The sequence below is a fragment of the Xiphophorus couchianus genome, chromosome 12 (genome assembly GCF_001444195.1).
Source record: "Xiphophorus couchianus chromosome 12, X_couchianus-1.0, whole genome shotgun sequence".
NCBI lineage: Eukaryota > Metazoa > Chordata > Actinopteri > Cyprinodontiformes > Poeciliidae > Xiphophorus > Xiphophorus couchianus.
Window position 1 is genome coordinate 23086290 of NC_040239.1, and position 22835 is coordinate 23109124.

General features: G+C 40.0%; 2 protein-coding genes across 3 annotated transcripts; both read left to right on the forward strand.

The window, feature by feature from the left end:
* The first annotated feature begins 319 nt into the window (after positions 1–319).
* On the forward strand, positions 320–5932 carry bnip3la (BCL2 interacting protein 3 like a). Of its 2 annotated transcripts, none has more exons than XM_028032903.1 (6): positions 320–439; positions 2647–2914; positions 3002–3083; positions 3526–3632; positions 3732–3881; positions 4217–5932. In XM_028032903.1, exons 1-6 carry the CDS (start codon positions 388–390, stop codon positions 4263–4265), a joined length of 708 nt encoding a protein of 235 aa, XP_027888704.1. In that variant the 5' UTR covers positions 320–387; the 3' UTR covers positions 4266–5932. The 2 variants fall into 2 exon arrangements, with proteins under 2 accessions (XP_027888704.1, XP_027888705.1); XM_028032904.1 differs by having other exon boundaries at positions 372–452.
* A 1433-nt stretch (positions 5933–7365) lies between these two features.
* Positions 7366–19145, forward strand: dpysl2a (dihydropyrimidinase like 2a). Its single transcript, XM_028034296.1, has 14 exons — positions 7366–7720; positions 11176–11264; positions 11358–11542; positions 11649–11813; positions 12020–12081; positions 12218–12298; positions 13503–13571; positions 13679–13799; positions 13891–14047; positions 14296–14437; positions 14538–14708; positions 14824–15003; positions 16113–16305; positions 16398–19145. Exons 1-14 carry the CDS (start codon positions 7679–7681, stop codon positions 16487–16489), a joined length of 1749 nt encoding a protein of 582 aa, XP_027890097.1. The 5' UTR covers positions 7366–7678; the 3' UTR covers positions 16490–19145.
* The last annotated feature ends 3690 nt before the right edge of the window (positions 19146–22835 follow it).

The window sequence follows — 22835 nt, forward strand, 5'->3', positions numbered from 1 at the left end:
TGTAACTTAATTCATCTTCCAATTAACTCTGATCAGCCTCCCTAGCTGACGATGGGGAAAAAGCATCCCCATCTGTGATGCTGTAAGCCATCCGCCGCTGTCAATAATCAAACTGCTCCTACTCATCAGACTGCAACATCTAAATTACAAATACATTTTGAAAGCACTCAAAATTAACCTTTCCATACAAGCACTTTGTAATCCACACAGTTACCTCGCACGGCGGTGATACATTTTACGTTTGTGTGCATTCTTTAACAGATTACATTTCTACTTTCTAGTAAACAATTTTTAAAAAAATGTTCACTGATCCCGAGACTGTCGTTGAATTCTCGAAGCTGCGCCTGCGCAGACCCTAGTTAAGCGTCAGAACTATAGTCAACAAACATGTCTACCGCTCCTGCTCCTCAAAACAATAACGAAGATCCCGGACTGCAAGGTAGGTCGTCATTGTACATGGCACGTCTTCCTTCATAAAATAAAATTATTCGTATCTTCCTTACTAATGCGTGAGAATATAGTTACAAAGGTCTAACGGTAAAAGTTAGATCGGGGATAGGATTTCCTTGTCTTCGCGTTGGGATGGAGAGCATATTCTGTACGTCACAACAAATCAGCCAATCGTAGCACGGTACACCGTTGGTTGACACCGCAGCAGCCAATCGTTGCTAGAGGTCTGGGTGGGTTTAGCTTTAGCCAAAAAATGAAAACAAGTTTGGTACAAAAGGCGAATTTAATTGTAACGTTTGTTCCCTTTAAGATATTTTTTGTTTAAAATGTGCACAGATGTATCGCAGATATTTAAACTCATTATGTAAAACTCCGTACTTTCAAAATGCAGTTATCTTGCAGCATAAAATGTAAAAAAAAAAAAAGTGAGGTCGCATTTTTGCTTGAAGGTAAACAAATAACACGCATGTAAATATGAAACTTGCTGTTTAGCCTTGAGTGGAGGCTTATTAATGGGTCGGGGTATTAGGACTCGCTTTGTGTGTCAGAAGGCAGCTGGAGCAGCGACACGACTCTGCAGGTTGGCTCCCGCTGCTCGCCACAGTTATGTAAGACCCCAGAGGAGCAGTGATGTCAAATTGGTCAGAAGATGTGACGTCGAGTCAGCTTTAGTTCATCCTCAGACCTATAATTTCCAACTAGCTCAAAACAGGACAGAGGTGTCTCATGCCATCACAAGGTTTTACATGCCGTACTCAGACAAGCTGATTACATGACTCTGCTTGTGGGGCAGTGGCACACAGACCTTCCATGCTGCCACGGTTTCTGGTCACCGGATGCACCATGGTTGAAACAGTATTTTTAATGTGCGTTTGTATAAATCAGGAAATCAACAAACAGTTGGGTGTTTTTCCTCATAAAGCAAAAACTCCTAGGGTTCATTATAAAAAGAGTGACACAATCCAAGTGTTTGAGTTTAGTTAACGGTAAATATAAACTCAAAAGTTCACAAATTTAAAATACTGCATGAGACCAATTCTGAAAAAAAGTATCTTTAATAAAAAAAAAAATACTGGCTTGTTGAAAAGTATTTCAGTGTAGTGTATGCACTCAATACTTTGTTAAGGGCTCCTCTGTGGTTGTGCTGATGTGCCATTTCATGTCTTCCACTTGACAATACTTTGCAAATTATCTAGAAGGTTTGATTCAGGAAAGTTTACTGCCCTATTAAGTACAGTGATACTATGTATTAAACCATTTTTTTGGTACTTTAGGCAGTGTGGGCTGATGTCAAGTTCAGATGGAAAATGGAAATCCGCATCCCCATAAAGTTTGTCAATAGAGGGAAGCATAAAGTGCTGCAAAAACTTTATGACTTTGCTGACCTTGTACTTGATAATGCATATTGGCTGCTTCTTGAGCATCCATGCACAGACGTTTTCAGGGCAGAGACTGTAACTGTTGCATTGTGGTACTTCTAAACCAGAGATAATATCAGAAGTATAGTACCTGCTAAGGAGAGAAAGCACTGGATTGTTGCCCAGTGATTCAAGGTTCTCTTTTCAGATAAAAGTAAGTCTTGCATTTTATGTGGAAATCAAGGGTAAAAAGTGAAGAGGCACAGAATCCAAGATCCAGTGATAAAGTTTCCACAGTCAGGGATGATTCAGGGATCCATGGTGTTTGCAGTGGTGCTTGCGCACCTTTTTCTGTGCTATATTCAGTTTTCCTTTTAAATGCTCGAATACAGCACTCGGCGAACAACCAGCTACTTTGACAATGACATTTTCTAGCTTGTCCTGCTGGAGAACTGTCAAGTCAGCAGTCTTCCTCGTGATTGCGTAAACCACAACAACATTTCTGTACAAAAAAGTTTTTTTTAAATTGTTGGTCCTATGCTACATTCTAATTTTATGAGAAACTGAGTGTTGAGTTTTAACCATTGTCATTGAATTTAACAAAATAAAATATTTGAAATATAGCACACAATTTGTTTTAAACTTTTTAAATCCTTATTATCATTATCAAATGTAACTTTTTGATGATGTTCCAATTTGTTGTAGATGCACCTATAGGTCAACAATTTGTCATGTGAAAGATGACTGTAGTGTTAACTGTGCTGTTGACTGGGTTGCATCTACACACATTAAACCTATTGTTCCTTAATTTTGGTGTGTTTATCGTTGTGTTGCAAAGGCTCCTGGGTAGAGCTGGAGCTGAATGGTAATACAGGGGCAGAGAGTAGGCAGACCAGCCAGCTGACACCACCTGATGAAGACCAAATCAATGCAAATGCAGGCATGAGTCAAAGTCTCCACTCTTTAGAAGAGGGTGAAAGTGACGAAACCCTGATTGGAGGACTGGAGCATGTGCCATCGTCATCTTCTATCCACAACGGAGACATGGAAAAAATACTTCTGGATGCCCAGCATGAGTCCAGCCCAAGTAATTCATCCTGTGAGAGGTAGGCCACTCATTTTCTTTACTATTTTCAGTAAAACTTAAGTATTGATTTTAAAAAATATATATACTGTTGCCAACACACTCACAGTCCTCACAGACCACCAGGTTCCGGACAGGATGATGGCCAGATAACATTTGATGTGGAGATGTCCTGTCCAAGAGGCAGTCAGGTAGGGGTACCAAGAGTACCTGGCAAAAGTACTGACAACTGTGGAACTTTTTTAATGAGTTTTGTAACATCAAACCACATATTTGCATTAACTGGTGTCACACTGTATATGTAGTCATGCTGTTTATGTGGTTGCACTCCACCGGATTGTTGACACGGAGTGGAGGGCTGGGGAGGGGCTTTATTGCAAATGAGAGTCACCGACTTGAATCTAACTCAAAATCTAACATGCCACGGTTTGCTTGATGCTAAGTATAAGCTACATAGTTCAAAAGATATGCAGCTGTAATTCTAGCAAAAGGTAAGGTGGTTCTGCAAAGTAACTCAGGATAGATGAATACAAATGCAAGCCAAACTTTTAAAATGATACGTTGAACAGAGACTCTGCTAAAGCTTTTTGGGGGAGGATTTCTTTCCACATCTTTTTCCCTTTATATTTCCAGTCAGAGGACGATACTGCAGACATGGACAGAGAGGATGACATCTTGATGAACAAAGAAGTTGATTGGGTGGCCAATTGGTCTAGTAGGCCTGAAAACATCCCCCCAAAGTTAGTATGCTGGCAGGCTCAGACTCAGCTGCCCATCGGCATCTTTTCCTCAGTGGTCTCAGAAACAACGTTAACTGGTTGTGTGATTGTTCTTCTCAGGGAGTTCCACTTCAGACATCCCCGACGTTCAGTGTCTTTGAGTATGCGGAAGAGTGGCGTCATGAAGAAAGGTGGCATCTTCTCTACTGAATTCCTAAAAGTTTTCATTCCTTCCCTGCTCATCTCACACATGCTGGCTCTTGGCCTTGGGTAAGATGGGACATCTGTTAGTAGTATTAAAATATTGCGGGGCTTTTCTTTGTGAAAAGATTGCTTTTCTTGTTTAGTTAATACTTTCTCAAAAATCATATTCTTATGCATGGATGTAGGAATTACTAACAGGACAACAATGCAAATTCTATGTCTATCTTCACAAAGAGGGACTAGAGAAGGAAAATTACTTAAAATAACATTTAAATCAGATATGGAAGGTACCTTGTATGAATAACGTTACTTATCTTTGTTTTAATTATTTGCCCTGTATTTTCTCATTTTTAATAAAAAAAATGTTGTTGTATTTCACATGTTTGATGATTTTATTTTAGGGTGTACATTGGGAAAAGAGTTGCCACAGCCGCCACCAGCTCCTACTGAGCAGAAGATGAAGCAGTGCCTGGGTGTTCTCCTGTCTCCAAGCCTCCCAAACGCCTCCTGAAGTCAAGCTCTCACTGTGTGCATCTGACCTACACCCACGTCTTTCTCTTCCAATCTGCATTAACTCGTGTCACACTGTAGATGTAGTCATGCTGATTATGTGGTTGCACTCCAACGGATTGTTGACACTGAGTGAGGGGAGGGAGAGAGGGGGCCTTATCGTATATGCGAGTCACCGACTTGAATCTAACTCAAAATCTAACTTGCCACGGATCTTATGTCAGGTGGCATCAAGTTGAAGTTTTCTTTTGTGTCTTGATATTGAACATATCAATTCTGGTATTTCTGCTGAGCTACAGGTTTTCTTTTAGGTGAAAAGCAGAAAGGAAGACATATGTTATTTATGCCATAACTGCTTTATGAACTAATTGACTTTGGGGAACCAGAGAGACTTTGATAGCTTGAAAGTTTATGACTTTAAGGCCAACTTCACACCAGATTAAAGCCACCCTACAATCCCCAGGCGTTTTAGGGTCATTTGAATGTCGGTGGATCGCGGCAAAGATGGAAAACCTCATTTTAATGTGTTCCTACTAGTTAGAACGTAGGTTTTCCTGCTGGGTTGTTATCCAGTACTATTGCCTTGTGCTTCATATGATCTAGGATTCCTCTTTACAGTCTGCAGAATTTGGAGGTTTCTGATGAATGTTCTGGTTGATATTTAATGTTGGGATGTCGTCTTTGTCTATTGTGAACAGGGCCTTACTTTCAAGGTGCAGTGAACTGCTGTTCAGAGCTGAATGCTGCAGCACTGCTTTTTTTTTAAAAAAATTCGCACAATTTTGAGGATGGTATTCATAACATGTTGTTCCCCAGAGGGTTTCTATATAAACTTTGTTGAGTTGCCAAGCATAAACATTATCCTATTATCTTGCCCCAAAGAGTTGGCATGCTTTATTATAGTGGCATCTAGAGTGGAAGATAATATACCAGGCCAAAAGCTACTTTTATGTATTTTTTTTTCTGACATATTCCCTTTTTTTAACATATAGGAGCAGTAGCAAAGTGCCAAAACATTTACCTTTCACCACTGTACATTGGTGGCCTGTCCTATGCGTTCTGATTTGTTTCTTTTGTTTTCTTATATGTTTATATATTTAATTATGTACTTGTGAAGATTAATTTAAGCTGTGACCTTCCCCATGCTATGTACACGTCTCAACATTGTATAACTTGTTTATACATTGATTATTCATGCATATTATAGTATATCTTATGCATTGTGGCAATGTGAGTATTGTGTTTTTGCTCAGTTGCTAGGGCTTTAGCTGCATAAATCACCACCACAGAGGAAGATATTTTCTGGGGCCTATTTCAGAAATGTTATCTAAGTTTAATCTTGGTTTCACTGTACAATAATTTCACCTAATATATATGATATTATGTACAGTGTCTGTGGACCATCTAAAGATGATATAGAAATCGTTCATTAAGGATAACGTATGCATTTCTGTATGTTGATGCTCATTGCATGGCTCCTCTGTTGACGGATTATAACCATATAAAAATATAAACTACAATGTACAAAATTGTCCAATTTGGTTTCAGTTCTAAGCTGTGATGTGTGATTTGGGTTGCCAGCTTATAAACTGCAAAGTTGGTCCTAACAGATCTATGTACAGTATGTCTGTGTGGCATGAAGAGCATTTTGGAATTTAAATATGATTCATACAGTAATCATAAATTAATATTTAATGAATATTACAAATGGGAAAGCTGGAGGTTTCTCAATAATCCCGAATCTCAAAATGCAATATGGTTGCTACCTACAGCCTGTGTGGACCTGGGCTGTATGATATATAAGCAATAAAACAGCTATGTTCTATATAGATTTTTATAATTGCAATGACAACCTAACATGACTCATTTTGTCATGTAATGAACAGGAGGATAATTTTTCTAACAGTTTACTTTCCTTTTTATCTAAGAGCACACACTGCACAGCATGCTGTCATGGTTAGATCCAGAGATTGCAAAAGCAAAAATTCAAAGAAAAAATAGTGATTAAGATTTTAAAAAAATACTTGAGAGTGTGGCATCTTGGAAGAAAAGTACACAGGAACTAGATATAGCTTGAAACCCAGCTTACTTAAGCAAGCAAGACAGAAAGCAAACCACACAAGCACACATTTAGACGTGAGCATTTTAGAGAGACCATTTACATTAACGCGCATGTTTTTGGACTTGGTAAGAAAGCATGATTGACTGGAGAACATTCAGATATGCAAGAACATGCAAACTCTATGCAGAAAGACTGCAGATTGGACCCAGAACCTACTTGTTGCACAGCAAGAGAGTTGTACCAGGCTGTTGATAGAGATAATGCCAGAAACACAACTGCAATCCTTTCTTATGCTTCTCTTTTTGTTTATTAGCCGTTGGAGCAAGACAAAGGGAGACAGCAAGACAAGAGTAGAAGTGACGCAGACCTATGCTATTGTCCAGAATTTCTTAAACTTTACTTTGTCACATTTTAGTAGTTTACATTGCTTGTCATATTTACTGTTTATGCTGGTATTACATATTTTTCTGCTCCTGTCTGACAGATGAAATAATCCTATTTCCTTTTAAACCATATGAAAACAGAGAAATGACATAAAAAGAAAAACAAAATTAAAAGTGTTTACAATACTATGAAGATTTTCAAACTTAATTCAATCCAACAACCAAGAGTAAATTAGTTAAAATACTAACTTGGGAAACACACTGAATTGAAAACCATGTCAGAAATGTAAATCATGGGATTTACATAATTTACATGATTCATCTTTGCTGTTGCTAACTGGTTTTGTCCCATATTACCTACTTGTCAGTTAGTTTATTTTTACTAATTGAGTTCTGAGCCCATTGAGAAGTAATTATGCTTGTACATGACACCCACTGAAAGGGCTAGATTCGCTCACACATTCTTTTGGATAAATTAATCACTGTCAGATGTTTTAGTAGGATTGATGCCATTTGTATTTCAACCTAAATGTTGTCATGGGAACGGCAACATGGATCCGGATCATGGACCAGTGAGATGTTCAGGGCGGGGCAGTGCGCATGCTCCGTCCCTCTTTGTGGCCCTTGTCTTTTTGGTGGCTTTATGGTCTACAGAAACCTGGTCTAGCCGTAAATATACAGATTCTCCGCTGTTAGGCAAAGGCTAATCTCAATTTGCAGCACTATCCTGGCTACCCAACGCACATTTAGCTGGCTATCGTTATAAATAGTCCGGGACACACAGTGTTGAGCCGGGGCGTCGACTGGCCGAGAGGCAGAGCATCCATTCATCCTTTTTTTTATAGGCAACTAGCGTCGTTAGCCTCAACTAAAACCAAGGGGGCAGCGGTGTTGGGGGGAATTTCAACATGTCCGGCTACCAAGGAAAGAAGAACATCCCCAAAATTACAGTGAGTGATATGTGTCTGTTTTATTTATCTGTCTCTTTTACGTGCGGCGTGGATAAGAATCAGCTGGAAGCTAGCTGTTAGCTGCTGCGACCGTTCATTTACATTGGCGCTGTCTTCAGCAGAAGCAGCAGCTGTGCTACAGCTCCTCATCAGCTCCAGGTCAGGGATGTACAATAACAATAATTCACTGGATTCGTCACTTGAAGCTACCTCTATTATAAATCAGCCTGTGTGTGTAAGGGAAGGTGTCCCTTATTCCCAGCCTCCTCATCATCAGCAGCTTCCTCCTCAACCTCTGGTGTAGTTACCAGGTTAAAAAACCAGATTCCTTCACAGCTATCATTTCATCTGTCATTCTTCATCTTCTTTCTATTTATGCTAAACTGTCAACATTTAGCCTTCTTAATGTAAGATTTAACATTTTTTTCTTCATCCTTAACATCAGGTGAATGGGGTTCCACTGTATTTAATTGTAAGAGAACTAACCCCCCCTCGTAAAGTAGGTCAGCAGAAAGCATCTCTGCAGACGCCATGTCTTCATTATGTAGCTGTCACAGTCAAAGCGCTGGGACTCCTGGAGATCAGCGGACTACTGGCCAGACTTTTCTGCAAAATCAGTCAAACTTCAGATGCCTGTCGCATGCAGAACATGCCTGTGGTTGTCATCTCAAGCAGCAGGAGACAGCAGATCAGAGGTCTACTGATTGTGGCAATGTTTCCCTTCATGTTTTTTATTTTACTTTATTATACTTGCAAGTTTGGGTTCCTTCTTTTAAAGGTTTTGACTTGAATCAGTTTGTGAAGTACACCAGGTCAGATGTCATTTTCACTGACTGTTTTGAACCAAGTTGTTTCAGAAAAAAACTACATGGCCTGTTCCATTTAAATGAGTTTTAAAATATGTAAGATCTCAATGTAAGCTAAAGTTTTTTGTGTTCAGAATGCTTGCAGTGTCACTGTACTGTCAAATCACGAATGCAAGGCAATACAAACAGAATGCTTGTAAAATCTACTCATTTCAAGTTCTGCAGACAATCAGAAGCGTTTGCTTTAGCTTCACCACCCACAGCAGTATTGATCATGGGTTGGTAGCTATCGGAGACAATCACAGAAGGTTGAACACCTTGTTTAAATGCCACATGAGTGCCTCGGAATCGATTTAATTATTTTAAAGGTTACTCGTCTGCCATAGTGTTTACTAATGGTACTTGATCAGCTGTATTCTGGTGCCTCTTGTGATGTCATCAACCTAAACGCATCCGAAGCAGTTACTAGTTTTATTTACATTTTCAAATCTTAATGTTTTGTGAAATCTCGCTGTGGCAGTTTATAGTTTGTTACCCAGCTGTGTTTTTCAGCAACACTGGATAGTAGCTTTAATTTGCTCAGCTCATTGAGGTAGTTTGAAGACATCTTCAGGTCAGCTGAGGGTTGTAAGCAAACAGGAAAATCCCAGACCAAGTCTGAAGACAACAACTATACTCTGTGTTAGAGCATCAGGCCTTCAGGGTCTGGTGTCAGGACAAAGGGAAGAACGAAACACCAAGTTTAGACCGTAGCAGTCTTTATCTTTCATAGCAACTATTATTTTTTAGTTAAAATTAAAGACAATACCCATTACTCAATTTTCTGCCAAATCATTTTTTTTTTCTAATGGTACATAAAAAGATTCTTCCACAGATACAGTTTTGAAACAAAAAATAATAATAATTACACAATTTCCCCTAATCCCTTAAGTTTTTCTTTTTTATAAAACAAAAAGTGCTGGTTGTTGGATGTACAGGTCAGAAATTGTGGGAATTATTAGTTTTGATGCATTCAGTGCACTGGGAGGAAAGCAGATTTTTTTGGTATTTAACCTGCCAATTAAGAGGTAATTATCCATTTCTGATCTCTGGTAGATTGATTGGTGCAGTCTTCTAATTTGATGTGCTAATAATAACACTATATGCATCAGGTAGTAATGAAGCTCCCTGCTTTTTAAGTCATTCATTTGTAATCATCAGGTTTTTTTCTGTCATGTTAGGTTTCCTTATCCATCTCAACTTGATAAACTCTGGTTTAAAGTAAGGTTGAAAATGTAGCAGTTTTTGCTCAAATTAAAATCACAGGCTGTTGTCATAATAAGCTGCTCAGTTTATAGCTGTAAATCTATGGAGAGTTTGAATGTACCATCTTTAATCTTTAGTTTTAAATGTGAAACTTTGTGTTTCTAATGCTGACCACTTAGTCCAAAACATTAAAGTTGTATAACCCAAATCCCGACAATACATCTGTGGTTTCTATACCTAATGCATCTGTATTCCTCATGGCTACAGCCTTGAAAAACCAAACATTTCCTGCTGTGAGCCCTGGAGACTACATATACCGCCTTCATTAGGTTTAAATGCCTCCTTCAGAGGGTCCAGAAAGCCTGTAGAAGAAGTAGGGCAGCATGCTGCGTTTTTCTTTCATCTCATTCAGTTGGAGCTAATTGTGGCATGTAGGAGACTCTGCTCTTACTTCATGGTTTTGATCAAAGATTTCTCCTCCTTTGTATAATGAGGTAGGACTGATGTCTCCTGCAGAGTAATGTTGAATAGTTTGTTTTCAGAATTAATGGTGTAAAGGATAAATTATAGTTTACTGACTTGATGGTTTTCCAACACAATCATGGATGTTCGCTATACCACGAGGTCGGGCTGGCTGGACGATGTGGCTGAAAAACCTATCATGATAAAAGCATTTCATATCAGTCGAAATCTATAATTGTTGATGTTGATAGTTATTGATTTGTTTTTGTTTTAAATATCAGAACTGCTTCCAAACTGCTGGCGTGACCTTTCTTGTTTTATCCACAGTTTTTATTCCTCATTGTTTTTTTTATCTTTAACATTAAGCAGCTATGACTCACGGTAGCGAAACCTTAAACTGCTGCTGCAAATAGGTTGTTGCTAAGTAACCAAAGAGCGAGTGAGTTAGTTGAAGCCACCAGTGATGAGGCAGAGAAAAGGCTCTAGCCTTTTCTCTGCCTACATCTCCCAGAATGCTGTGCAGTTGTGGATCAGAATTGAGTGAACATTCTATGTATTGAATATTCTTTCAGACGTATTGGCTATTAACATTGATCACGTTTCTATCGCAATATACAGTATATTGTTATTGATTTATTGTCTAACTCTAAAAGGAGCTTAAACAACAGAAGACCATCACTGAAGCTAGCAGTGTTTATACTGCTTATCAAAGCATATTGACAGAATGTTTAATGGAAGGAAGAATGCTTGGTTGAAAAAGGTCATTCCTATGAGTGCTTGAAGTCCTTGAAAATGCTTGAATTTTATTTTTAAGTATGCAAGGGCTTCAAGCGCTTGAATATGTATTTGTTCACTGGTTTATCAGGTCCAAAGTCAAATATATTATTAGATGTTTTGGGTTCTTAGAGAGAATGTTTGATTTACAGACAAATCTTGTTTCAGAGTGACCGTCTCCTCATCAAGGGAGCAAAGATAGTGAACGATGATCAGTCCTTCTTGGCTGATATCTACATGGAAGATGGAGTCATTAAGTAAGTTGTGCTTTGGGGTTACCATTAACCCAAGTGTGAGCTTATTACAGGGATTCAAGTTCCCGCTGTTCTTTGTTTTGCGGTTTCCTTCAGGCAAATTGGAGACAACCTCATTGTCCCGGGTGGAGTCAAGATCATAGAAGCCCATGGCAGAATGGTGATGCCGGGGGGCATTGATGTGCACACCCGCTTCCAGATGCCCGACCGAGGCATGGTGGCGGCGGACGACTTCTACCAGGGCACCCGAGCGGCTCTGGCTGGCGGCACAACCATGATCAGTTACGTGCGGACGTCCATGCTGCCGAGCGCATGATTTCCTTTAGATGCTTGTTGTTGTTCCACAGGCAAAAAACTAACATGTTTTTCTGTTTGGTACCACGTTAGTCGACCATGTGGTACCGGAGCCCGGTGTCAGCCTGGTCACTGCTTTCAAACAGTGGAGAGAGTGGGCTGACAGCAAGTCCTGCTGTGACTACTCTCTGCATGTGGACATCACTGAGTGGAATAACAGCACCCAGGAGGAGATGGAGACGCTAGTGAAGGATCATGGTATGTAGGACACACTGATTGCTTTCTTTCAAACATCTACTGCTCCTCTGACTGTGGTCAACCCTTTAAACGATCACCCTAAACTGAATGTTGCTTGTTTCTTTTATTTTATCTTAGTTTCTTTTTCAGTTTGCTCTCAGTTTTCCCTCCTTTGCCCTCTTTTCCACCTTTTGGCTGTTTTCTCTCATAAAGCTTTCTATCTTCAGGTGTCAACTCTTTCCTGGTCTATTTGGCCTATAAGGATGTTTTCCAGCTTTCTGACTCTCAGGTATGCTTTGATTGTGGCCCACCTCAGAGGGATCTCTGCTGACCTTTCTGTAGCAGCATTTCACTTCAAAGGTCGCTTGTAGGTTAGGGTGTAGGTGACGCCTCTCGGTTAACTGATGCACATCTTGTTCTTGCAGATCTATGAGGTGTTCAGTGTCGTCAGAGACCTTGGAGCCATTGCTCAGGTTCACGCCGAGAATGGAGACATTGTTGCAGAGGTAAGACGACTACGGTGTCCTGCAGCAGTGTCGGTACTCTGTGAATTGTCTCACATTTTGCCTTCTTGCAGCCACAAACTTTAATATATTTTATTAGGATTTTATGTAAAAGGAAAAGAGCAGCAACATTTTACAAATATTAATGTGAGAAGCTGCATATAGGGGTGAATCGTTCAATCTGCACCGATTTCTTTAATTCTGAGTAATCAACCGATACTTACCTGTGAAACTAATCATGTCTTCCTCAACCAAGGTCTGAAAATAAGCCACTATCGCAGTTTTCTCTGCTGTAATAGAGGGCTCACTGTCAGACCCGCCCACCAGGTCATGTCTGCATGTTTGAGTGAACAATAGTCACCCCACTGCTTCCAACTTAGCAACTTTTCAGACCGCTCTTGCATCTTTCTTTTTTTTTAAAAGCGACTAGAGACAAATCTAGATACGTTTTTCTGTATTATTGGAGATTTTGGCAGCAGTTCCAGTTATAAAATAATATATGTCAGCCAAAATAGTAATCAGCTAGTTAGACTTTCAGACCGGTGACCAGCCAGAAAACTGCAACCGGTTCACCTCTAGTTGCATAGAGTTGTATTCAGCCTCCTTTGCTTTAATACCCCTAAATAAAATCTTGTGCAACCAGCTCAAGCATTCACCCAACTACTAAGCACAGGTAACCTAAATGTTCTTTAATCCCAGCTGTTCTCTGAATACGAACATCTCCACAGTGACCCATGGTATTGAAAGTCTCATGATGTTGGACAGGCAAGCAGGTCAAATCAGATAAAACGATGGATGAAGCTCAATCCTGGAAGAAATCTTGTAAAAAGCTGCAAAAAAGACAAAAATAGTTGAATGACAAAAATCCATTAAAGAATCTGTGACTTGAAAATGAATCTTCAGAGTCACTCCAAGTGAGCTTGAGCTGTTTTCACACTAGAATGGCCAAAAATGTCGCACTCTACATCTACAAAGCTTCTCTAAACTCTTACCCAGCAGTAAAAAGTGGCTCTATAAAGGATGTATTGAATACAAATGGATCAATTTCTGATTTTTTTATTTATTTATTTGTAAAGCAAAACTGAAAAATATATATATTGACATTTTTGCCAAAATCAAAAAAAAAAAACCCAATAAGACATATAAAGTCTTGTCTCTGCTACATTAACTCGTTTCTTTTTCTAACTGCCTCGCTCGGGTGTTTCAGGAGCAGAAACGCATATTAGAGCTGGGGATCGCCGGTCCTGAAGGCCACGTACTGAGCCGTCCAGAGGAGGTACGACTGCTCATTGTACTGCTGGAGGATAAAAGCAGCAAACGCTCTAAATTCAGAACACAAGACCCATGTGTGTGACCTCTGCGTGCGCCTGTCATTACCCACAGGTGGAGGCCGAGGCCGTTAACCGCTCGGTCACCATAGCCAATCAGACCAACTGCCCCCTGTACATCACCAAGGTGATGAGCAAGAGCGCGGCCGATGTTATTGCTCTCGCTCGGAAAAAGGGTAAAAAAAAAAAAAAGAGGAGAGGAGAAACTTTCTCTCTGATTTCGATCCTTTTTTCTTTGCACTGACGTCAACCTGTCTGGTCCTGCAGGTGCTGTGGTTTACGGAGAGCCCATATCTGCCAGCTTGGGCACAGATGGCACTCATTACTGGAGTAAGAACTGGGCCAAGGCAGCAGCCTTTGTCACCTCGCCGCCGCTCAGCCCCGATCCCACCACCCCCGACTACCTCAACTCTCTGCTGTCATGGTAGGCACGAAGAGCCAGGACCTAAAAAAAGAAAGCTGGAGCTCAGCGGCACGACGTGCAGAACTCCACCTCGCTTTCACTCACAATTTCTTTATTTAACCAAATTGTTAATGATGCAACCTTTGTGGACTTGTAATTCATTGATAATTAGAGCTATTTTTCCAAGTGTTATACCTCAAAAATTAGGCATATCTTTCTTGCAACATGAGGCAAATAGATTGTGTTTTGGTTTCTGTATATGTTTCCAGTGGGGACCTGCAGGTAACTGGTAGTGCTCACTGCACTTTCCATACATCCCAGCGTGCAGTAGGCAAAGATAACTTCACCATGATTCCAGAAGGCACCAACGGCACCGAGGAGAGGATGTCTCTTGTCTGGGACAAATGTGTGGTAAGGGGGATCTTATCTTATAGCACCGTAGAACTAGAAAATCAGTCCTTTAAAACATCTGCTGTCACCGTGTTTGCTTTACTCGCCCTGTGTTTAAAAGGTGACTGGAAAGATGGATGAGAACCAGTTTGTGGCAGTAACCAGCACAAACGCAGCCAAGATCTTCAACCTGTACCCCCGCAAAGGTCGCATCGACGTGGGTTCGGATGCTGACCTCGTGCTGTGGGACCCAGATCTGACAAAGATCATCTCGGCCAAGAGCCACAACCTGGTCTGACTCTTAACTAGCCTGTCGTTTTTTTTTCCTCCTGCTCTTTCTTTGTTTCCTACCTGTTGCATTGCCTTGTAAGGCAGCTAGTTGCTAATCACACCTCTTCATGTCACAGGCTGTAGAGTACAACATCTTTGAGGGGACAGAAGTGCGTGGGGGTCCTCTGGTTGTCATCAGCCAGGGTAAGATTGTGTTGGAGGAGGGCACGCTCCACACCACGGAGGGCTGCGGGCGCTACGTCTGCCGCAAACCTTTCTCTGACCACGTGTACAAAAGGATAAAGGCCCGCAGCAGGGTGGGTTTTTATTTAAGCACGCAAGCACCTCTGTACAATCACTCTGCTCATGCTGTAGAGAAAGTTCTGTCAGTATTCCCAAACATTGAATGTTATTTCAATTTGAGGCTTTTGACTGATATTTTCGTGATACCTTAGCAAGTTGCACAGAAACCAAATGTTTTATGTAGCAATCAACAAGTTTTCGGCTTAATTCTTGATGGATATTTTTCTACTCTATCAGAATTGGTAGAGCTTGTCAAAGCAAGGCTGGTTCAGATGTACGTTGTGGATCAATGGCCTGAAAAACATCGTGTTTTAAGTTCACGGCTGCAGCTTGCGATTGTTTGAGTAATTGATTATTCTATTCATTAATCGATTAATCTAATAAAGAATTTTCACATTCCGTAGATTTTGTATTTAAACACTGGCTTATTTTATGTAATATTAAAGTTGTATGCAAAATGCATGCATTTTGCAACAATAAAAAAATAATAAAAGGGATTAAAATGCAACAATTTAATCCCTTTTTTAAAAGAAAAAATAAACATTTTATGGCCTAAAATGCAGTAACGGCATTCCTTCAGCATACACTTAATTATTTTTGCAAAGGATGCATATTTATAGAAATTTATAAAGGTTTTTCATCTTATAAGCAATACATATGTGTTTATTGTGCAGTTTTTGCATAATTGCTGCTCTAATTGTGTTTTTTCTTTCAGCGAGTTGTATTTTTTTTAGTCTGTACTGTTTAGTTAACAATCAATCTATGTTAAATTAGCTGACATTATTTCAGTAATCAATTAATCATTTATTTAAGTTTTTTTTAAAGTTTCAATCATCTGGTTGTTGATTTGATGCAAAGTTAAACACTTTATAAGTAGTCCTTGTTTATATTCAATATTTGTGCAATGATGGGGGAATGGACCCTCAGCATGATGCTGATTCTTCGCAATACATTCCAACATGTGCACCCAAATCTTGTTCTTAGTTGTTTGTGACATAATTAGTCCCTGGGATGAAGAACATTTCAAATGCATTATTTAAAGCCCCAAATTGAGGACATTTCTGCCACAGTGGAGTGTTAGCTGTAGACCATTTTCTCTGACGAAGTTACCCATCTTGTTTAGCTCACAGAGCTGCGAGGTGTCCCCAGGGGCCAGTACGACGGGCCAGTGTGTGAGGTGACCGTGACTCCGAAGGTGATGTCCACGGTTTCTTCGATGAAGACCTCCCCTGCCAAGCAGCAGCAGCAGCAGCAGCAACAGCAGTACACTCATCAGCCAGTCCGTAACCTCCACCAGTCTGGCTTCAGCCTGTCCGGTCAGTCGATGAATGAATACAGTTGCTCTTTGAATCTCATGCAAGTTAATCTGAAATCTTCCCATCAACTTCATGCTCGCTTTACCTTTAAGGCGCCCAGATAGATGACAACGTTCCACGTCGTACCACTCAACGCATTGTGGCGCCCCCTGGTGGAAAAGCAAACATCACCAGCCTCGGCTAGGCTCCTCAGTTGAGCCGCAGGAGGATCATGGGACCAGATGCCACGAGTAACCACATCTCATCAGATCTCTCTTCACTTCTGGCTCCCCTGCACCCTTTCTATCCATTTTTACTCTAACATTTCCACCATGTCACCTCATTCAAGAAAAAACAAGCACTAGTTCACGTAGTTTTAATATCTCCTGCCACATTCCTGCACCGAGGTAGGAGAAAGTGAATTTAGGGAAAGATTTTTTTATATTCATTTGCTCATTGAGGAAGTAATTTGTTTACATTGTTTTACGATCCCTGCTCTATGTTAAAAGCTGTTCCAAGAATAGATCAGAACGCTAATGAAGAGGCAGTTTTGTGACATTCTAACGGCAGCGAATGTTCAGTTTTGTGTTTTTATAGTTGATAGTTTTGATGGTTGTGTTACAGAACCACTTTTGGCTAAACAGTACTGGACCGCTCACTGTCCAAAAAGTGACACACTTCTCTGATTTTTTTGACATTTGATAAAAAATTCACCAAAATAATTTGGTACATATAAAAGTATAAATGAAATGCAAAATGTACAGCAATATTATGAAGTCATGGAAATCAGTTTATTTTGTTTTTATTTTTAATTAAAATTGAAATTTAACAATAGATCTGGATTATGTGCGGGGAAACCCCCCCCCCCAATAACAATCAATATCTGTGTCATATGTTTTTCTTTTTTGATATATCTATTTAAACAAAAATGCGACATAAACCCTTGTTTAACATTAGCTTTGAGGCGCACTTTCTAATTATGATTACACCTCGATTAATACGTACTTATTTAGTCAGGAACAACACAAGACTGCTGTTGCCTTTTCAGATTAAAATAAAAGAATACGTTTCTCCTTCAAAATATTACATTAAAACCCCAAATGTTATCGCTAAAAGACAAAAGTGTCACACATTTAAAGAACTACTTAGTTTTTAAAAATTAAAGGAAAAGAATGACAAAAAAAACTTACCTTTTGTCATTCTGGTCTTTTTAGATTAACACTGAATGAACAACCTGAAATTAGGGGCGATTCTACTTAGTGGGGCGGTCTGCTCCGATAGCCGACCTGCAGTAGGCCGCTTCACTGACATGCTACTCCACTGCAGTTTTAAAATGCTGTCAGCTTAATGAAAGTGATGGATGACGCTGCTTTAGCTTCCACACCATGACTGATCGTGTTTCTCACAGACTTAAATATTTGCAAACAGCAAATTTTGCTTTTCCTTGTAAGCGAAGAAAAATTGTAGTAGGGTTTTTTTGTTTTGTTTTTTGCTTTTTTTCCAACCAACTGACCAGCAGTAGGCAGCAACAGATATGACAGAAAGATTTAGCCGGTAACCAGTCCATGCCCACTGCTGACTCTGACCGGAAGATTTATCGACAGTGTTTCGTCTTTTTTAAGTTTCTAGCAATGGTGGATTTAGTTTTTCTTAAGCTTGCAGTATGTTTGATGTTTGTTTCTTGGTGTTGTGTTCTTCTGTTTTGCTACAGTTGCACTCTCTTCTTCCTTTTATTTATTTATTTTTTTTAATGGATGGTACATGTCGTGAAATGTTAAATGCACTGAAAGAAAAAGGAAAAAGGTATTTCGGGGTCAAACCGCTCACTCAATGTTGCTGTGAAACTTGGAGTCGTCTTCTATGAGAAATATGAAACTTTTGTTGTTTTTTTTGTTTTTTTTCTCTCCCTCCAATATTTTCCTTTCTTCCTGGAGGGTCGTCAGGGCAACAAGCTTCCGGTCATCAGACGTCTGTCGTTCAGGAAACAGATGAACCCTAAGGGAAAGCTTGATTGGAGGCTTGTGCTGACGACCTCTCTGCACCTGGTGCTTTCTGACCGTTTTGCTGTTAACCAGCAGACGACGTCCACATTCGTGCAGCGGTCCCGTTAGCTCTGTATTTATAGTAGCCAGGGTAGAGTTAATCATTCGCCCAGTTTCTTTTATGTATTTGCACCTGCAACAATCCAAAAATAGTAAATGTGTATGTGAGATTGCAACTTTTTATTGGATATATTTGTAATGTTTTAAGGATACATGTTGCCTGCCTATTCTATAAGATATTGATAGCACACTGTATCTATGAAGGCTCTTTAAAGAAGTGAAAAGGTGATAAAAAAAATGTTGTTTTTTTTGGAGACCTGATGAAAAATCTTCTGTGTGTGTATACGAAGTCCCTCACAGTGTGCTGATGATGTGTCCTCTGTTCTCGGTGTTAGTGTTGTGGAAGACGTTTTAAGATGCTGTATATTGTCCCTTTACCCTCCTATTTACACAACTTTATTAACACCAGATTCACTTGAGCTAATAACTGTACTCGGTCTCAGACACACCCACGTACAGGTCCTCGGCAAAATGTTGAATTATTTCTCTTCATTGCCTTGTCAAGTGTAGGTTTTTGTATGCAACGCTATACTGTGGAGTGATTTACATTTGGGGAAGTTTCTTGGAAGGGGTTGTTGGGTTTTAATGTTGAGCACTGTTGTTTGCCCTCTTCCACCGACTGTGACACGCTTGCTCATGTTTGCTCGTTTTATTTTATTTTTTTTCTTGGATGTACCAGAGTTTGGAGGGAACCATCGGTCCTGTCAGCGTATGACCTTCTCTGTGTTGAATTCAATGGATTAAAATAATAAAATCGAACTTGGCTTTCTAACTTTTTCTTTTTTTTTTTGAGTAACTAGCGTTGTGGAATCCAATGACATTTCCCTGTAGCTTATTAACGATGTAAAAGGAAGTTACATTTGCGTATTTAAAACAATAACATTCAGCAACTGTCATGTCATTGTGTTAACGATATACTGCAGTCTACTGTCCCTTTAAAAACATACGTCAGTATTAAATGTCAGCTTTTATCTTTTTCTTTGTAATCATATTTCTGTTGATATTCACATCAGATGCTCATAAGTTAAGTGATCCACACATTCAAGAAAATGAGATCATGTGTATTAAAGAGTGGCACAAGTAATTAAAAATAAGAAAATGTGTGCACAAAGAAAGCCAAGGAACCTGTTAAAATCTGCCAGTATTTAGAAAGCATTTCTGCTGCTATGTGCTAATCAGTTTCAACGGGCTTAGTATTAACTTATGGCTTTAAAAACAGGTTTTCTCATATCTAAAGTACAGCACAGAGTAGTGTGATCTAAGAAAAACTCAGAACTTGAAAATGACCTTATAAACTTATTAAAACAGGCCAGTTTTAATAAGTCTACCATTCAAACAACAAAGAGAGAAGTTGGATAAGAATAATCAGTATCATCTGACAGCTATGTACTGCATTTCTTTACATGAACATTTTGATATGCCCAAGTCAAACTTCCTAGGAAAAGCTCCACCCAGAAGCATTTTTTCAGTATATTTAATGTCTCCAAAGTTTAAAATCAAACTTGTATATATTTCTCATATAACGGAGGCAGAACTTTTTTTTCCAGGGCTCTTTAGGACGAAGCTCATGTGGGTTGTTTTCCGGACCATGAGTAATTATTTTAATTAATTTCACCCAGCATGCCAATATTTCTCCTTATTTTATTATTAAAATATTCTCTTGGTGGAAATCCAAGGAATTAGGATTGATTAATGGGAATCGCACCTGGGTCTAAAATGCTGAATTTCCAGACTTCAGTTTTAAAGATAAATCACTGAAATGAGTCTCTCTTCATGCCAACAGCAAGACACAGACTGATGAACTAGAACGGCTCAAATTAATAAGGGAGCACAGAACAGCGTTCACAGATTAGTTAATCTGCCAACAAATCTATGCATCCATACCTGGTGCCTATCATCAGTGGTCAATAAGTGGTGAAGAGAGAAACCCACAGGAGTCACTGTACATGACTTCTTGAGACACTTTTGAGTGAAGACTTATTGAATCAGTCTTGTGAAAGGGATTCTCAAAGAAGTCTATTATGTCCTTCATCTTTTTTTTTTAATGAAGGTTCCTCATTTGAGCGATCAGAGGCTGCAGAGCAGCTCCCAGAGTAGAGGGAGACTTGCTTAATTGCCTGTTGAGCTTTTATAAAGTTATTAGTTCTGATGCTGCTAATGATGCTGATTACTGCTTTTAATCTAGGTGCTTATTTGACTGTCACTTTGTTGCTGGTACACTGGGACTTTCCCGACACAGTAGAAGACAACACTAACCCTATTCTATTCTATTCTATTCTATTCTATTCGGAAAGAACGTGTAAACTTCACACAGTGGGGAGCTTCTTGTGCACCATGCAGCCCCCAACAAATGAAAATGAATAAATAAACGCAAACATATAACATCTAATTTTGTGTATAAGTGCAATAATATGAAAGAAAGTAAATTTTCCATATATAAAAAACAAAGTAAGGATTTAAAGCATGCATAAAATAAAATGAAATAAAAATGCAAAGGAAAGTGAACAAATTTGTTGTTAAAATTTATAATGAATGAAGAAAGTACATCTAAAATTTTGGCATAAAACACTTTTTTGATATATTGCGAACCAGTAAGTAGAAAAGTTATTTTAACTTTTTTTTTTTTAATCTACGGAGGGGTTTCAGTGCGGGACGCTAGGTGGAGGCACAGAGTAGTAAAGCTGAGTCTAAAAGCGTTCCCTCTTTTTTTCTTTTTTTTTAAATAAATGATATTGCTTCTTCTTATTTGCTTGCGTCCACCGTGGGGTGGAGGGGGACAGTTTCAGTAAAGCGACCAGAAGGTTGAGAACAGCAAAGTTTTATGATTAGATAAAGTGACGCCCCTCTTGGCAGCTGAACAATTTTACAGGACTGGAGACGACGAGCGCATACGGATGAAACCCAAGAAGTGGAGACTCCTGTTATAATAACATCAAAATTAACTCACTTTAAAACTCAAAGGGGTATGAAAAAAAAAAAAAAAGGTGGAAACACCAGGAGGATACATCTTTTTTTAACCAGGCTAAAACCTCTTGGGAGAACATGAGTCACCGGCAGCACTTGCTGCTATGCTTTCAATCCAGTGAAGCGCAGAGGCTGCTATTAAAAGACCCCGCGCTCCCTCCCATAATTGATCCTGCCACGACACGCAGAGTTTTCCACGTTAATAGACTGTAAGTATTAAAAACATCCCCGTTAGAATCGCCGATTAGAAGCTCTGTAATTTAATCCAATTGGACAAATAAAACTATGGGGAGAATAAGGCAATGCAGGTGCTGATGAAGCAAAAAAAAAAGATGCTCTGCTCTGTAGGCTACCACGGTGTTCATTACATCCATTACGTCCGGAAGATTATGGATATTTTTTTTATGAAGCGCGCTGAGGAGGACTGGGTTCATAATCACACCACTTTCCATAAGGAGCCATAATAACGTGAGGGGGGTGAATTAGGGTCACCTGTTGCGGCAGCTGTAATTTATTGCCCCGGCCAGTTGCTTCCCTCCTAATGGCCTCCGCGCAGAGCTGGGGGGGAATTTACAGGTTCACAGCCATGTCAATCAATGGCAACACGGGCACTCGCAGGCACTCTCGCTGCTGTGTCCACTCCTTTCTCTGTGGGGGAAACTGTCGGCTCTACTGCGAATGAACTTAACACGGAGAGAGAGTCTCACACACACACACACACCCCTACACACACACACACACACCCCTACACACGCACACACCTCTACACACACACACACACACACACACACACACCCCTACACACACACACACACACACACACACCCCTACACACACACACACCTCTACACACACACACACACACACACCCCTACACACACACACACCTCTACACACACACACACACACCCCTACACACGCACACACCTCTACACACACACACACACACACACACACACCCCTACACACACACACACCTCTACACACACACACACACACACACCCCTACACACACACACAGAGAAAGAGAGAGAGAGAGAGAGGTGAGGGGAGACGGGCTTAACGATGCCGACTGCATCTCTTTCCGCCTACACGCGGACAAGAAGGAGCGCGTCTTGCAGGGAGCGGGGAGTAGCCAGGAGGAAATAAATCGATACAGCTGGCAATGGTTGTCCTCCTGCCCTTTAGATGCTTCTGCGTAAACAGAGGCACTTTGCAGTCCCGGAATCGCACTTAAACACTCTCAGTTTCACACCTTTAGTCTTCACTAAGCCTGGAGGCCACGGGGGGGGAGGCGGCGCTTCAGTGTGTGGACGGTTTGAAATAAGGGCGCGGCAATGAGGCTCACCGCCCAGGGCGGCGCCGTCGTTTCCGGGATGTAAAAGGATGAAAAATAAATAAATAATAATAATAATAATTATTATTATTATTATTATTTGTCTTTTATTAAGTACAAATGGAGATTAATTCAAGTTTTACTCTGTT

What these genes read in the sequence shown, in the direction of transcription:
- bnip3la (XM_028032903.1), top strand. Translation starts at nt 388, where the DNA reads ATGTCTACCGCTCCTGCTCCTCAAAACAATAACGAAGATCCCGGACTG. An exon ending in AGTAATTCATCCTGTGAGAG is followed by an intron (nt 2,915 to 3,001) that starts GTAGGCCACTCA and finishes ACACACTCACAG; the next exon opens with TCCTCACAGACCACCAGGTT. An exon ending in CCTGAAAACATCCCCCCAAA is followed by an intron (nt 3,633 to 3,731) that starts GTTAGTATGCTG and finishes TGTTCTTCTCAG; the next exon opens with GGAGTTCCACTTCAGACATC.
- dpysl2a (XM_028034296.1), top strand. Translation starts at nt 7,679, where the DNA reads ATGTCCGGCTACCAAGGAAAGAAGAACATCCCCAAAATTACA. An exon ending in ATGGAAGATGGAGTCATTAA is followed by an intron (nt 11,265 to 11,357) that starts GTAAGTTGTGCT and finishes GGTTTCCTTCAG; the next exon opens with GCAAATTGGAGACAACCTCA. An exon ending in TCCAGCTTTCTGACTCTCAG is followed by an intron (nt 12,082 to 12,217) that starts GTATGCTTTGAT and finishes TTGTTCTTGCAG; the next exon opens with ATCTATGAGGTGTTCAGTGT.